Source organism: Rutidosis leptorrhynchoides, chromosome 1 (assembly GCF_046630445.1).
Source record: "Rutidosis leptorrhynchoides isolate AG116_Rl617_1_P2 chromosome 1, CSIRO_AGI_Rlap_v1, whole genome shotgun sequence".
NCBI lineage: Eukaryota > Viridiplantae > Streptophyta > Magnoliopsida > Asterales > Asteraceae > Rutidosis > Rutidosis leptorrhynchoides.
The window spans coordinates 125,901,751-125,915,000 of record NC_092333.1 but is presented as its reverse complement, the minus strand read 5'-3'; the positions used below and the strand labels follow the sequence as shown (position 1 = coordinate 125,915,000).

Sequence of the window (13,250 nt, the reverse complement as noted above, 5' to 3'; positions counted from 1 at the left end):
TAATTGTTGACTGATGTCACAACCCACTATGTTTGTGGCTCAACCCATTAAGCTTGTAGCCTAATTTTGATATCAATAGAGTATCAAGGAATGCCCAAGAATTTCTTGAAAGCTTTCTAGAACTCTATCATTGGTTCATCTATGATATTGTGTGAGAATTCCATGGATATATCTAGAATTATGTAAATACTTGAAGTTTCTGATACTTTGATCTTAGTCATTCATATAGTTTATTCATAATCATCTGTTAAGTAGTAAGAATAATATATATAAATATGGTGACCTAATTTGGAAAAAGACACCTCAAAGTTCTTGTATTATAATCTTAATATATATGTGTGTGTGGGGTAATGTTCATGTGAGAACATTCTCATTTTAACAAATGGTGAGAACACTTTTGAGCTAATTATTTTATTAACAAAGGAAAGTGTATAAAAGAAATTTATATGTAACCACTTTTAAATTATAGCAACTACTCACTTTTATTTATCGAATTTTTTTATAAAAAAAAAATGCTAAACCCTACAATGCGTCATTGTATAATGAAATGAATGTACCAGTAACAGCTAAAAATATATAAATGCAAATGAAGTTTGTTGGGATGGGATGCACATATGGACCAATTACATCCAATTAATGTGCACTCTTTAAATGAGTTAACGTTATTTAATTCGATTACGAGTGGATATATAATAATTTCATGTTAAAAGTCGCATCTCTCATTTTCAGTTAATTTTCACGATGTTCTTATTATGGATAATTTCATGTTTGTTTTTTGTACCGAATAACCGTCTGAATAAATATATTTACTAAATTAACTTTGTATGTGGATAGTTTAAATAACAGTTATTAAAAATTGAGGACTTAAATGAAAATTCACAATTTTTTTGAGTTTTTAAATTAAGACGCGTCTTATTTATTAAGCCAAAAAGAATCGACTTTTTATAACTTTTCGTATTAAGTTTCATTATATTAAGTCAATTAAGTGTAAAACAAACATGGCATAAATGTGTGGCTGAAAATTATTCTCACCAAAAATTAAAGTGAGAACATTCTCACATGAATGCATTTAATATATATATATATATATATATATATATATATATATATATATATATATATATATATATATATATATATATATATATGGCTGGGATCCAGCGCTAAGCAGTATGTCCATCGATAAGGGGATAAGCAGCTCTACGTCGTCGATCTTGTCCTTCTTCTCACATCGCCGCCGTTCTTCCTTCTTCCCTTGTTTTATTTTTCGTCCAAGGTAATTTACAGAGGTAAGGGTATTTGTGTCTTTTCCTTTTTATATTATTCTTTTTCTTTTTCATTTTATTTTTTAAATTACTGATCAGTTAATTCAATTTTCAATTGTTCGTTTATTGAATTCATTCTTCATCGTCGTCCTCCTTCATATTGAATTCATTGTTCATCGTCGTCAACCTTCAAATAATTGTTCATCAATCGATCGTTTTATAGTTCATTCTCCGTCATCTACCTCAATTCATTCAATGGCTTCATCATCCAATTATTCTGCAGCTGATTCAGTTTCTTCGATAAGTGTTAATCATCATGTATCTCCTAATGTTTCTGGAGTCGATATCGCTAATTCATCTGGTAAGTTTATAATTATTTAATTTTCATCTATTTTTTATTTTTGTGTGTTTTATATTTTACTTTTATACTATCATTCATTCAATGTATGTTACTGTTTTATTCTCAATTTCATAGAATACAATATTGTTTTCATGATTATCTTAACATACATCATATGTATGACATACATCATATGTATGTTAGTGTTTAATACCTATACATAAATTATTTTGTGTTTTCCCCCTTCGGATGTTCTGAATGCTTCCCCTGTTATTGATGAATATAATCACATACTGAGTTCAGTTGAGCATCGAACTCCAGATGGTTCTAGGTTATGATTTCCAGTTGTTCATGATGCATTAAAGCCTGTTGTTGATTCTGTTTATCCTTCTTATGATCATTGTTTTCGTTTTTATGAGAGTTGTGCTGAATTTGCTGGATTTGATGTCAAGAAAGCTTCATTTAATAGGTTGGCTGATGGTACTATCAAATACGTTGTGTTCAGGTGTATCAGGTCGGGTGTTCCTAAAAGATTAGCTGTTGATACTCTTGTCAATGATCCATGTGTTGTTTCTAATCATGTTGATGCATCGAAAAGGAATTTAAGTGTTATTTCTAATCATGCTGAGGCTTTGAACAATAAATCAAAACGTCAATCTAGGAAAGGTAAAGAAGATGATGATAATCAGGTTAATGATGAAAATTCTTCGAATAAACCTCCTAAATTTGCTAACCGTAAGTCTTCAAAAATTAAGTGTGGTTGCGAGGCTAGTCTAAGGTGTAAATATGAAAACGGTAAGATATTCATTTTTAAGTTTTTTGAGGGGCATAATCATAAGCTCGTTTCTGAAGCTAATAAGAATTCGCTGTACAGCAAGAGAAAGGTGCAGCATTTTGATATGAACTTTGTTCAGGATCTTGCTTCGAATTCTAATATGGGCCCTATGCTTGCTCATCATATTAACTGTGATATTAGTGGTGGTTATGATATGGTTGGTCCTACTACTGTAGATTACAAAAATTTTAGGCGTGATTTGCTAAGGCATATTGGTGAAATTGATGCTCACGTTGTCATTGAAAATCTGCTAAGGAATAAGGAGGTTTTACCCGATTTTACTTGCGAGTATAGATGTGATGAGGAAGGTTGTTTAACGGGTTTTTTTGGCCTGATCAGTTGTCTAAAATGAATTACAAAGAATTTGGTGACATTGTTTCATTTGATGCAACATATGGTACCAATAGGTATTTTTTTTTTTTCCTTTTTTCTTTTTTTTTGTTTCTATGTGAACTTGTTTTGTTAACATTCATTAGTTGTATGTTAGCTCTTTATGTTCTTTTTATTGATTTTCTTTTTTCAGGTAATCTGTAATCACAATTCTGCATTGCCTTCAGATGCGTTTGATTTGAAGGTAAATTTTGATTTATTTTTTTTTCCTTTTTTGATGGTTAAAAGAAAGGTAGCAACTCTTACCCACATTTGGGTAACGGGTTGATTTGGCCTATATTTGACTCTAACGGGTCAAACAAGTTATTGTAAACTTTAACTAACATGCTAATGGCAATGGGTTAGATGGTGTAGTGTAATCTTGATATGAGTCGGTTTGTTTAGTGGGCCCAATTCTAAATTGCAGGCCACAAACAGCCCAATTAGATATTGCAGTTCAAAAAGTGAAGTGGATTTAAGTGAAGTCATTAACAAATGCTTGTTTGAATTGGTATTATGTTTACCCAAATTTAAGGAGTATTGAAAGCTAAGAAGTTGAAGATTATGTATACTGCCTATTATTTAGGAAATGCTTGTTTGAATTGGTATTATGTTTACCCAAATTTAAGGAGTATTGAAAGCTAAGAAGTTGAAGATTATGTATACTGCCTATTATTTAGGTAGAGAAAAATAGATAGTTACCACTTTAAAAAAAACGTGGGTATGCATGGCAGTAGGATTAGTTTTATATTTGTTTATTAAATAGGAGTTCTACAATATGTTTATTATTAGTGGAATAGTGGGCAAGTGGGATAGTTAGTTGATATTTTGAACGTGTAAGTTTGATGGCTATTTATAGCCAATTGTCTAGTGAATAAAATATCGAGTAAAGTATGAGCACGTTCCAACAGGATGGACTGCAAAATCTCTTTCCCAAAGCCTAGTCAAAATATGCATAAAATTTTATTTATAAATTTTTTCCTTGAGTTACATTAGTAACTATACATTTTTTAATCAGATTTTAGATATTAGTTATTCATATTCATAAATAACAAAATTTCAAATAAAGAGAAGTGTTATGCTTGGACCAACTGAGCGAACCGTTCTGGCAACTACGCAACTTGCCCGTTTTATCACATCTATTTGAACTTCTCTATGTGTTTATGATATACAATTATGTGTTCGAGTCTCCTTATACGTTCTTTATGACCCTCTTTCTGATATACATATATTTGAGTTTCTTATTGAGAAATGTTGTAAATTAGACCTAGTTCGTATTTTTGTGTTTTTTGTATATTCATATCTATACTTAAATGACATCTTTGAGTTTCTGATATGCAGCCTGTATCTTTGTCTGATAACAAATGGGGGGTGATAAACCCGGAGGAAGCAGCAAATGGTAGTTTTCTATGGCGGCATCTAACATGAATATTAGGTTTATGGAGAGCTTATATCTTTATTGTTCCCTGTACAAGCTATAGTCTATGTAGTGTTACTCTCTGCTGCTCAGAAGTTTTCCTTTTTGAATGTTAATCAGTTCTCTAAATCATAATTGATTTGCGTAGTTCTGGTTTATTTTTGGTGGAGCCATAGCATCATGTTGTCTTGATCATGATGGTATGTTAAGACCGCTAGTATCGGTGCACTGTTGGGAGCATTGCCCTTCAACGCTACCAATACTAGCAAACGCAGTATCTGGTGATATAAGTGGTTGTGAAGCATTTTGGAACACGATATACTATTCTTTGTGAAATAAATTAAAAAAATCAAAATTAGAAAAATCAAAATGGTTCACGTTGAAGTATTAACGGATACATGTTAACATTTTTAACTTTTTTTTTATTCAAATATTTCTCCCATATAAACTAACACTATCTAACTCATTTAAAACGCACTCAAACTATCACTCAAGTTATCTGTATAATTCTATTTTATACTCGTTCGTAAATGAATAATGATAGTCCAAATAATGAAGAAAGTGTAGCACTTGCAAATGCTTACAAACCTTTACACGCTCTTGACGTAAACTTTAAACTAAATTTAGATCATAATGATTTTTGTAAAAACGAATAAATCGGCACACTTGGGATGGTAGTAGTCGAAACTGGAGTTAGGACTTCAATGTGTTCGACACTATCACCACGCAAAGTCACTCGGTTAGCCTCACCGATTAACGCTTTATCAAATTCGACAAATAGCACTCCATCTAGAGAGCCGAGATCACCGATCTCAGACACCCAAACTAGAGTATTTGATGATTCCAAATCGTCAAGATCCACTTCAACCAAATCATTGATGAGCTTGGCAAACGACGATTTAATGAACGCGAAAAGAGAACCCAGATTACCAACGGAATTTTAAGACTTAGCCACGATTATCACTTCGCCAAACAAACCGATTTAGTGATGAAGCTAGTTAGTTATTCAATTTCATTGTGTAACAATAATTCTCTCTCAATTTCTGTAATTTCGACTTTAGTCAGTAAAAGTCTTTCGATGCAATTTTATTTCCAAATATTTGTAGTTGATTGTGTTGATTAGATGGTTCTTCAATTCAATTGTGAGTCTGGAATTATCATATCAACCAGATTGGGTATCGGAGGTTGACAATCGGAAAAGGAGGCTGCCGGAAAGGTAGGCGGAGATGGGTGAAAACTAAAGGGGAGGGATTGACTCTGGGAGGGGAGCAGGCGTATAGGGTTTTGTGCTTTTTTGAGAAAAAGAAAACCTTACGGGGACAAATAGGGGTGCATTTTGGAAAATGCTTTTGGGGGCATATTTACTTGTTTTTAAAATGATAAACCTGAAAGTTATTATATATTATATACCTATATCTAAAAGATAAAGTTTAAATGAATAGTACTATTTATTTTTCCACTTTCCGCACACTTAACCCCTTAACTTTCATTAAAATACAAATTGAACCCCTCACTTTATACGTATATTTTTCCTCAAATTTCACAAGCTTAACCCCTTAACTTTTATTAAAATACAAATCGAACCCCCACTTTACTAACTTTTTTTTTTTACTAATATTTAATTCAATTTTCACAAACTTAACCCCCTAACTTTTATTAAAATACAAATCGAACCCCCACTTTATACGTAAAGTTTTTTCAAATTTCACAAACTTAACCCACTAACTTTTATTAAAATACAAATCGAACCCCCACTTTACTAACTTTTTTTTTTTAAAATAAAACCCAAACGCTAAAAGAAGCAACTTTCACAAAAGGAACAACCCTTCAATGTTATGTCGAAAAAAATTCTTTTTACAAAATAAATCACGACTTTTTTTTAACTCGCATTCAAAACGGAGGCCACGGCGCGAAGCGAGGGCTCCACAACTAGTCTATATCTAAAAAGTATAGTGGAAATGAATAGTACTATTCATTTCTCCACTTTTCGCAATCTTAATCCCCTAACTTTCATTAAAATACAAACCGAACCCTCCACTTTATACGTATATTTTTACCCAAATTTCACAAGCTTAACCCCCTAACTTTTATTAAAATACAAATCGAACCCCCACTTTACTAACTTTTTTTTTTTTTTACTAATATTCAATTTTCACAAACTTAACCCCCTAACTTTTATTAAAATACAAATCAAACCCCCACTTTATACGTAAAGTTTTTTCAAATTTAACAAACTTAACCCACTAACTTTTATTAAAATACAAATCGAACCACCACTTTACTAACTTTTTTTTTAAATAAAACCCGAACGCTAAAAGAAGCAACTTTCACAAAAAGAACAACCCTTCAATGTTATGTCGAAAAAAATTCTTTTTTACAAAATAGATCAAGACTTTTTTTTTTTTAACTCGCATTCAAAACGGAGCCCCAAGCGCGAAGCGAGGGCTCCACAACTAGTTGTTACTAAGAGTATAATATAACGAAAAACGTTTTGATTGTCCTTTTTTTTTTTTACTTAAGTTTATCTGATCAACCTGTTCCTATGAAAACAGATATACCTATTACCTATACCTATACCTATACCTATATTATAAGAGCACACAAAGTCGCACCCTTTTTTCAGCGTTAGAGGGATTTAACGCCCGGGACACTGATGCCGACGACTCCCCTCCGGTGTTAAATCAGTGTTAAAGGCCGGTATTAAATGCCGTCAGATGGATAACGTTGTGGTTTTTTTTTTCATTTTTTCCTTTTCTTTCTTCTTCTCTTCCTTTAAAATAATATTATTAAAGTATTAAAAAAACAATTAAATAATGAATTGGACACTGAAATTTAACACTCAACAATTTCTCTTATTTTAGCCTCAGTGTTAAATTTCAGTGTTAACACTGAGATTTCTCCTAGTAAAATAATGTGTTAGAATAAAGTTCAGTGTGTAAAATGTCACTGCCATTTTTATGTAAAATGTCCTAGTTTAGATATCATACCTTCAAGATTAACATTTTCATACTTTAAAATAAAATTAGAGAAGTTATTACAGATAGATTATCACCGTAACCCAGTACCACGAGCCCTTAACCCATTTAGAAATGCAGGTTCCTTACTAACTAAAGGTACATTCCGTTAATGCAAAAATTCATACACAACTTTTCCTTCAATTTTGGCACAAACATACTGTATGGTTTGATTAAGAAACAAAATACTACGTATTAAACAACTCGGCGTTAACCTAACTAGCAGATGGATTGGAGGTTGACTTGTTTTTTCTCTTGTGCTTCGGCTTCACTGCATCTTTCAATGTCTTTGGTTGTTTTTCTTGTAATCCAGTTGTTTTTAGTACCTCGTTTGTTGAAGCAATCAAATTAGTATCAGAAGATTGGTAGCTGGAATTAGTCTCGTCAAGTTTTATTTGTAGAGGTCCTTCAGTGTGCTTATTCAGAGATGAACCTACAAATTTGATTAGTAACATTAAATAGAGAAAATATGTTGCTGAGAAACATTTTGTAGCCATTAAAAAATATATATGAAGTAATATACCACGAGAAGCTAGAGTAGTTCTCAATGCATCTGCATCAACACCACTTGAATATGGATCCCTGTAATCAACCATAACTTTTTTTATAATTTTAATGGGAGGTTAAATAAACGTAAGCAAACCAGTCAATTCAATAAGATTTTCGAATTATATTCTCTTATGTGAAACTTTAAATTCAAATCAAACAGGGGCAATTTCAGCCAATGTACTATGGAAGGATCCAATTACCCTGTTTGTGTATATACAACCTTCCTAAATCATTTTTCTTCCAAAATTGCAATTAGTAGTACTTAAGTAGTAATGTTCTTTCTACTTAACTACAGATTTAATGACTCCTAAAAATTATTAAAATTGGACAAAAATGGCTAGAAAGGTAAACCAACCATGCCCATTATGACTCCAACCCTAAAGTTCCAAACTTCCAACTGACCCATCTTGTCACCTTTTTCATGAAAAAAGAAAATATTAGACTCCGAAATTTAATATAAAAAATTTACCAGCTTGAAGGCCCGCCACTAAAGCACTTTGAGGAGGTGTTTCTCTTGTTTTTATCATTTTCATGTGATTGGCTATCGATTTCCATGCTATTGTTCTGACCAGCACCAGATTCAGCGGACCCCAATGTTAATCTTTCGAGTGGATGCTTTGACACGTAACTAGAACCTTGTTGACCCGATTCTTGACCGACTCCAGAAGGTGGTGGATTGTGACGTTTAATCTTTTTTAGAGATCTCTGTGTATTATATGATTCAACCTGCATATATTTGACAATGTATCAGTGATCAAATAATAATTAGTATTCCTATATGTGAAGATCTACTATTTGATTCGTGAACTTGAGACCCTTAATAGAAATATCTAACATTAACGCAAATTATAATATACACAAACATGGCAGCGGAATGTTATTGAAAATTAATACATATTCACCCTGAATTTGGCCGAGTTGACCATTTTTCTCGTTGACCCAGTTTGACTATTTTTTTCTCTGATTATTCTACAAACTAGGCCGACTTTTACAACCCTTTAAAACAATAACTAGAAGTTGGTAATTCACGAACTTGCAAAACAGTAGATAACTATGAGGAGCAACAATATCTATAAAAAAAATACAAGTTGAATAGTCCACAATCATAGCAATTTTGGTCCATCTCTCGTTAACCCAGTTTAACCACTTCTCCTCGTTGACCCAGTTTGACCATTTTTTTCTCTGACTAATCTACAAAAGAGGCCCACTTTTACAACCCTTCAAAACAATAACTAGAAGTTGGTAATTCAAGAACTTACAATACAGTAAATAACTACGAGGAGCAAGAATATCCATAGAAAATAACCTACAAGTTGAAAAGTCAACCCAGCACGGGCCATTTCTACCCTTACATATTAATACCCGTTTCAACCCAAATCCAAAATAAAGCATTACCCAACCTATCTTACCGACCCATCCTGTGACATTCTAGTTATGAGAAAACAAAAATTTGTCAACTTGATAAGAAACTTATGATCTAACACTATTAAGACATTTCAGCTGAAGTGGAAAAAAAACATTAAGTCAAAAATTGAGACTGACCGCATTCTTTATCTTGCTTGTTATATCACCAGCCTTAACAGAAGCAATGCGCAAACATTGCATGATAACACTCTGCAAAACTCCATCACCCCCGGCTTTTTGAATAGCACAAACATCACCATTTGTATTGAGTGTGGCAGTCATTGATCCTCCCATCACTGCCTCTTCATAATGGGTCGGGTCAATCACCTAATATCAGCAAATCAATTTAGAAAAGAAAAAAAAAAAAGAATGTGAGTCCCGGTTCATAATAAAACATGTGCACATGTTTAATGAGCTGCAAGACTTTGAGATTTTATTTGCATACCACTGTGTTTTCTTTACCAATGAATCCAAATGTAACCGCTACTGGAAGGTGATGTATTATCAATGGAAGTGGCTCCCTTTCCTGTTCAGTGCACGACCAAAAATATTATAAAGAGAAGCCGATTGCATATAGACACACTATATTAATCCAGAACTTAAAAAAAAAAAAAAAATAATCAACAGGCTGTAAGCAAAAAGAAAAAATTAGGCAACTTTCAACATTTTCGGCCCATTTGACTCCTCCCCTTTTAGTATATTAAAATAAAAATAAAATAAAATAAAATAAAGGATCAAGTTGGCATGTTTGAGATAAAAGACAGCCCAATTAACACATTCACAAGCACATTATTCAAAACTTACACCTATAAAATCAAATAACCATCAAAACAAACTAAGACCTTTTTGACACAGATGGGAAAAAAAAAAAAAAAAAAAGTTAATATATTACCTATTGTAGGGTTGTCTAGCAGTACATACATGAGAACAAATTTCTTGTATTTGATATAATGATTTGTTAGCAAAGGACAGTGACACTGAGATATTCAAATTAATGTTGACTAAACCTTTATATATAAACTATCTATATAGTGAAGATGGAGAGGAAACTCACATCAGGTGAATGTACAATAACTTCTTGACCATCGTCTCCTCCAAATGTACATTCGGGCCTTCTAAATGTTGACAGGGCAACCAAAGCAGCAATATTGGCCGCATCAACAAGATTTCTGTTTGTCAACATAGGATAAAACGTTTAATAAAAGATACAAAATGTAACTATAAAAAGTTATTTTTCCAGCTTACCCTCCATTGTCTATAATGTGAAGGTCAATTCGTATTGACCATACCAACTTCCCTGCAACAACACAAAGTGATTCGGTGTCAACAGCCCTGCTTTCCCTGCAAAATCAGTCTCATCACATACTGCATAGTCTATATTCTATATCTATATATACTTCAGAAATATATATATATAAATATATATATATATATATATATATATATATAGGGGCAGGATCAATGGAGAAGTAACCAATCGGGGGGAAGCGGGGGGAAGCAAAAAAAAAAAAAAATTCGTTTTTTGAAAAAACTTTGTTCACGAACATTATAGATTGGATGCAAATAAGAACATTTAGAAAAGACACTTTGTGATGATGTTATTATTTTGGCGGGAAAACGATCGACAAAAATAACATTCAAGATAATATTGTTCGTGAAGAATGTTAACGTTTTTTTTTTCATGTTTTGTGAAGTAAAATTTAGCCCGATTTAGAGTTTAGGGTTTAGGGTTTAGGGTTTGGTGTTTTGGGTTTATTCCATAAACCCAAAACACCAAACCCTAAACCCTAAACCCTAAACTCTAAACCGTTCGTGTTAAAAACTCAATCTAAATCCTAAATCTAAACCCTAAATCTAAACCCTAAACCCTAAATTTCTAAACCCTAATATCTAAACCCTATAAACCCTAATATCTAAACCCTAATATCCAAACCCTAATATCTAAAACCTCAACATACGCTCGAAAAACACGATAATTGTTATATCTTACTTCTTCGAGCGTTTTCCCGCCAAAATAAAAACATTTATCACAAAGTGTCTCTACTAAATGTTCATATTTTCATCCCATCTATAATGTTCATGAACAAAGTTTTTCAAAAAACGAAAAAAAAAAAAAAAAAAAATTTTTGCTTCCCCCTGATTGGTTACTTCCCTCTTGATCCTACCACTATATATATATGATGATGAATAGATATAGATAATCACAAGGATAATTAACAGACTAGTACCTTAATCCACGGTCAACAATTCGACCAAGCTCAATAGCAGAGTCCCCAGGACGGCCTGGCTCAAATGAAGGATCAGCCATAGGTGAAAACTCAGTATAAATAGCAAAAGTCCCTTCATTTGGCCTATCTTTATACGGTTGCACAAGTTGACCCGTAACAAAACCAATAACTTGAGTCTGCCCAAGCTGCACCTCTGATGAACCATCTTCACTACATTTCATGAACACATGTCAACAACCTACTCATTTTCCAACTTTCCAACAAACATCATCTCATTACAAATACATACATAGATATATATACGTATAAAAATTGTATAAAATGAAAATTTACCTGCCAAACTTGATATTTAGGTTTCTATAATCGAAAGGACGTCGACCATCAACCCTAATTTCTGAAAGTAGAGCACTTTCAATAAATTTCTTTTCGTTTACTGTCATAATTAACGTATTAGCTAGCCTCTGCTCCATTTTAGCCCCTGATTGTTCATGTACTGAATTTAGGGCACTATATATATATATATATATATATATATATATATATATATATATATATATATAGTGGTAGGATCAAGAGGGAAGTAACCATTCGGGGGGAAGCGGGGGAAGCAAAAACTTTTTTTTTTTTTCGTTTTTTGAAAAAACTTTGTTCACGAACATTATAGATGAGATGAAAATATGAACATTTAGTAGAGACACTTTGTGATAAATGTTTTTATTTTGGCGGGAAAACGCTCAAAGAAGTAATATATAACAATTATCGTGTTTTTCGAGCGTATTTTGAGGTTTTAGCAATTGGGGTTTAGATATTAGGGTTTATAGGGTTTAGATATTAGGGTTTAGAAATTTAGGGTTTAGGGTTTAGATTTAGGGTTTAGATTTAGGATTTAGATTGAGTTTTTAACACGAACGGTTTAGAGTTTAGGGTTTAGGGTTTAGGGTTTGGTGTTTTAGGTTCATGGAATAAACCCAAAACACCAAACCCTAAACCCTAAACCCTAAACTCTAAATCGGGCTAAATTTTACTTCACAAAACATGGAAAAAAAAAAGTTCATATTCTTCACGAACAATATTATCTTGAATGTTATTTTTGTCGATCATTTTCCCGCCTAAATAATAACATTCATCAGGAAGTGTCTCTTCGAAATGTTCATATTTTCGTGTGATCTTGATGCCGGAAAAAAAAATTTTTAAAAAAACGAAAAAAAAAAAAAATTGCTTCCCCCGCTTCCCCCGATTGGTTACTTCCCCATTGATCCTGCCCCTATATATATATATATATATATATATATATATATATATACATAAACAATTTTCGCATATAAAAATGTATAATGACGCGATTTGACCAATTAAATTACAGAATACCTAAAAATAAACTTATAACTCTACAATATGAATATGATTATGATTCTCTGAGTTGAATAGTTCACTAAATAGTTTATACAGAAGAAGATTGAAAGAAATTAAAAATGAAATTACGGAATAGCAATTTTGAATGTACTTGCCTGTAGACGGTGTAATTGACCTCGGTGATAGCAGTTATGGAGACGGCGGCTTTTTGACGGAGAGTGTAATCGCCAGTCAGGGAAGCAAGGGTTTGGAGAAGGGTTTTTTTGTGAATTTGCACACAAAAACATTAAAAGCAAGTTACAGAAATAGCCCTTTAATAAACTCGAACTATACATACATGTAATAAATAAAAAACATTTGTTTATTTTTAAGTATGTATGTATTATATCAATGGGAAGTGATCCTCACACATCACTTTTATCCATGTACACCTAATTATACATGAATCACCTCCCTTTATCTATAATCTATAAATA

General features: G+C 32.3%; 1 protein-coding gene across 2 annotated transcripts; it reads right to left on the bottom strand.

Annotated features, from left to right (window-relative positions):
• Positions 1-7,308: 7,308 nt before the first annotated feature.
• Positions 7,309-13,047, bottom strand: LOC139864715 (exosome complex component RRP45A-like). Of its 2 annotated transcripts, XM_071853288.1 has the most exons (10): positions 12,930-13,047; positions 11,755-11,899; positions 11,422-11,631; positions 10,439-10,534; positions 10,248-10,362; positions 9,639-9,719; positions 9,332-9,520; positions 8,259-8,515; positions 7,764-7,822; positions 7,309-7,673 (listed from the first exon to the last, which is right to left on the bottom strand). In XM_071853288.1, exons 2-10 carry the CDS (start codon positions 11,889-11,891, stop codon positions 7,456-7,458), a joined length of 1,362 nt encoding a protein of 453 aa, XP_071709389.1. In that variant the 5' UTR covers positions 11,892-11,899; positions 12,930-13,047; the 3' UTR covers positions 7,309-7,455. The 2 variants fall into 2 exon arrangements, with proteins under 2 accessions (XP_071709389.1, XP_071709392.1); XM_071853291.1 differs by lacking the exon at positions 12,930-13,047 and having other exon boundaries at positions 11,422-11,626; positions 11,755-11,889.
• Positions 13,048-13,250: the final 203 nt, after the last annotated feature.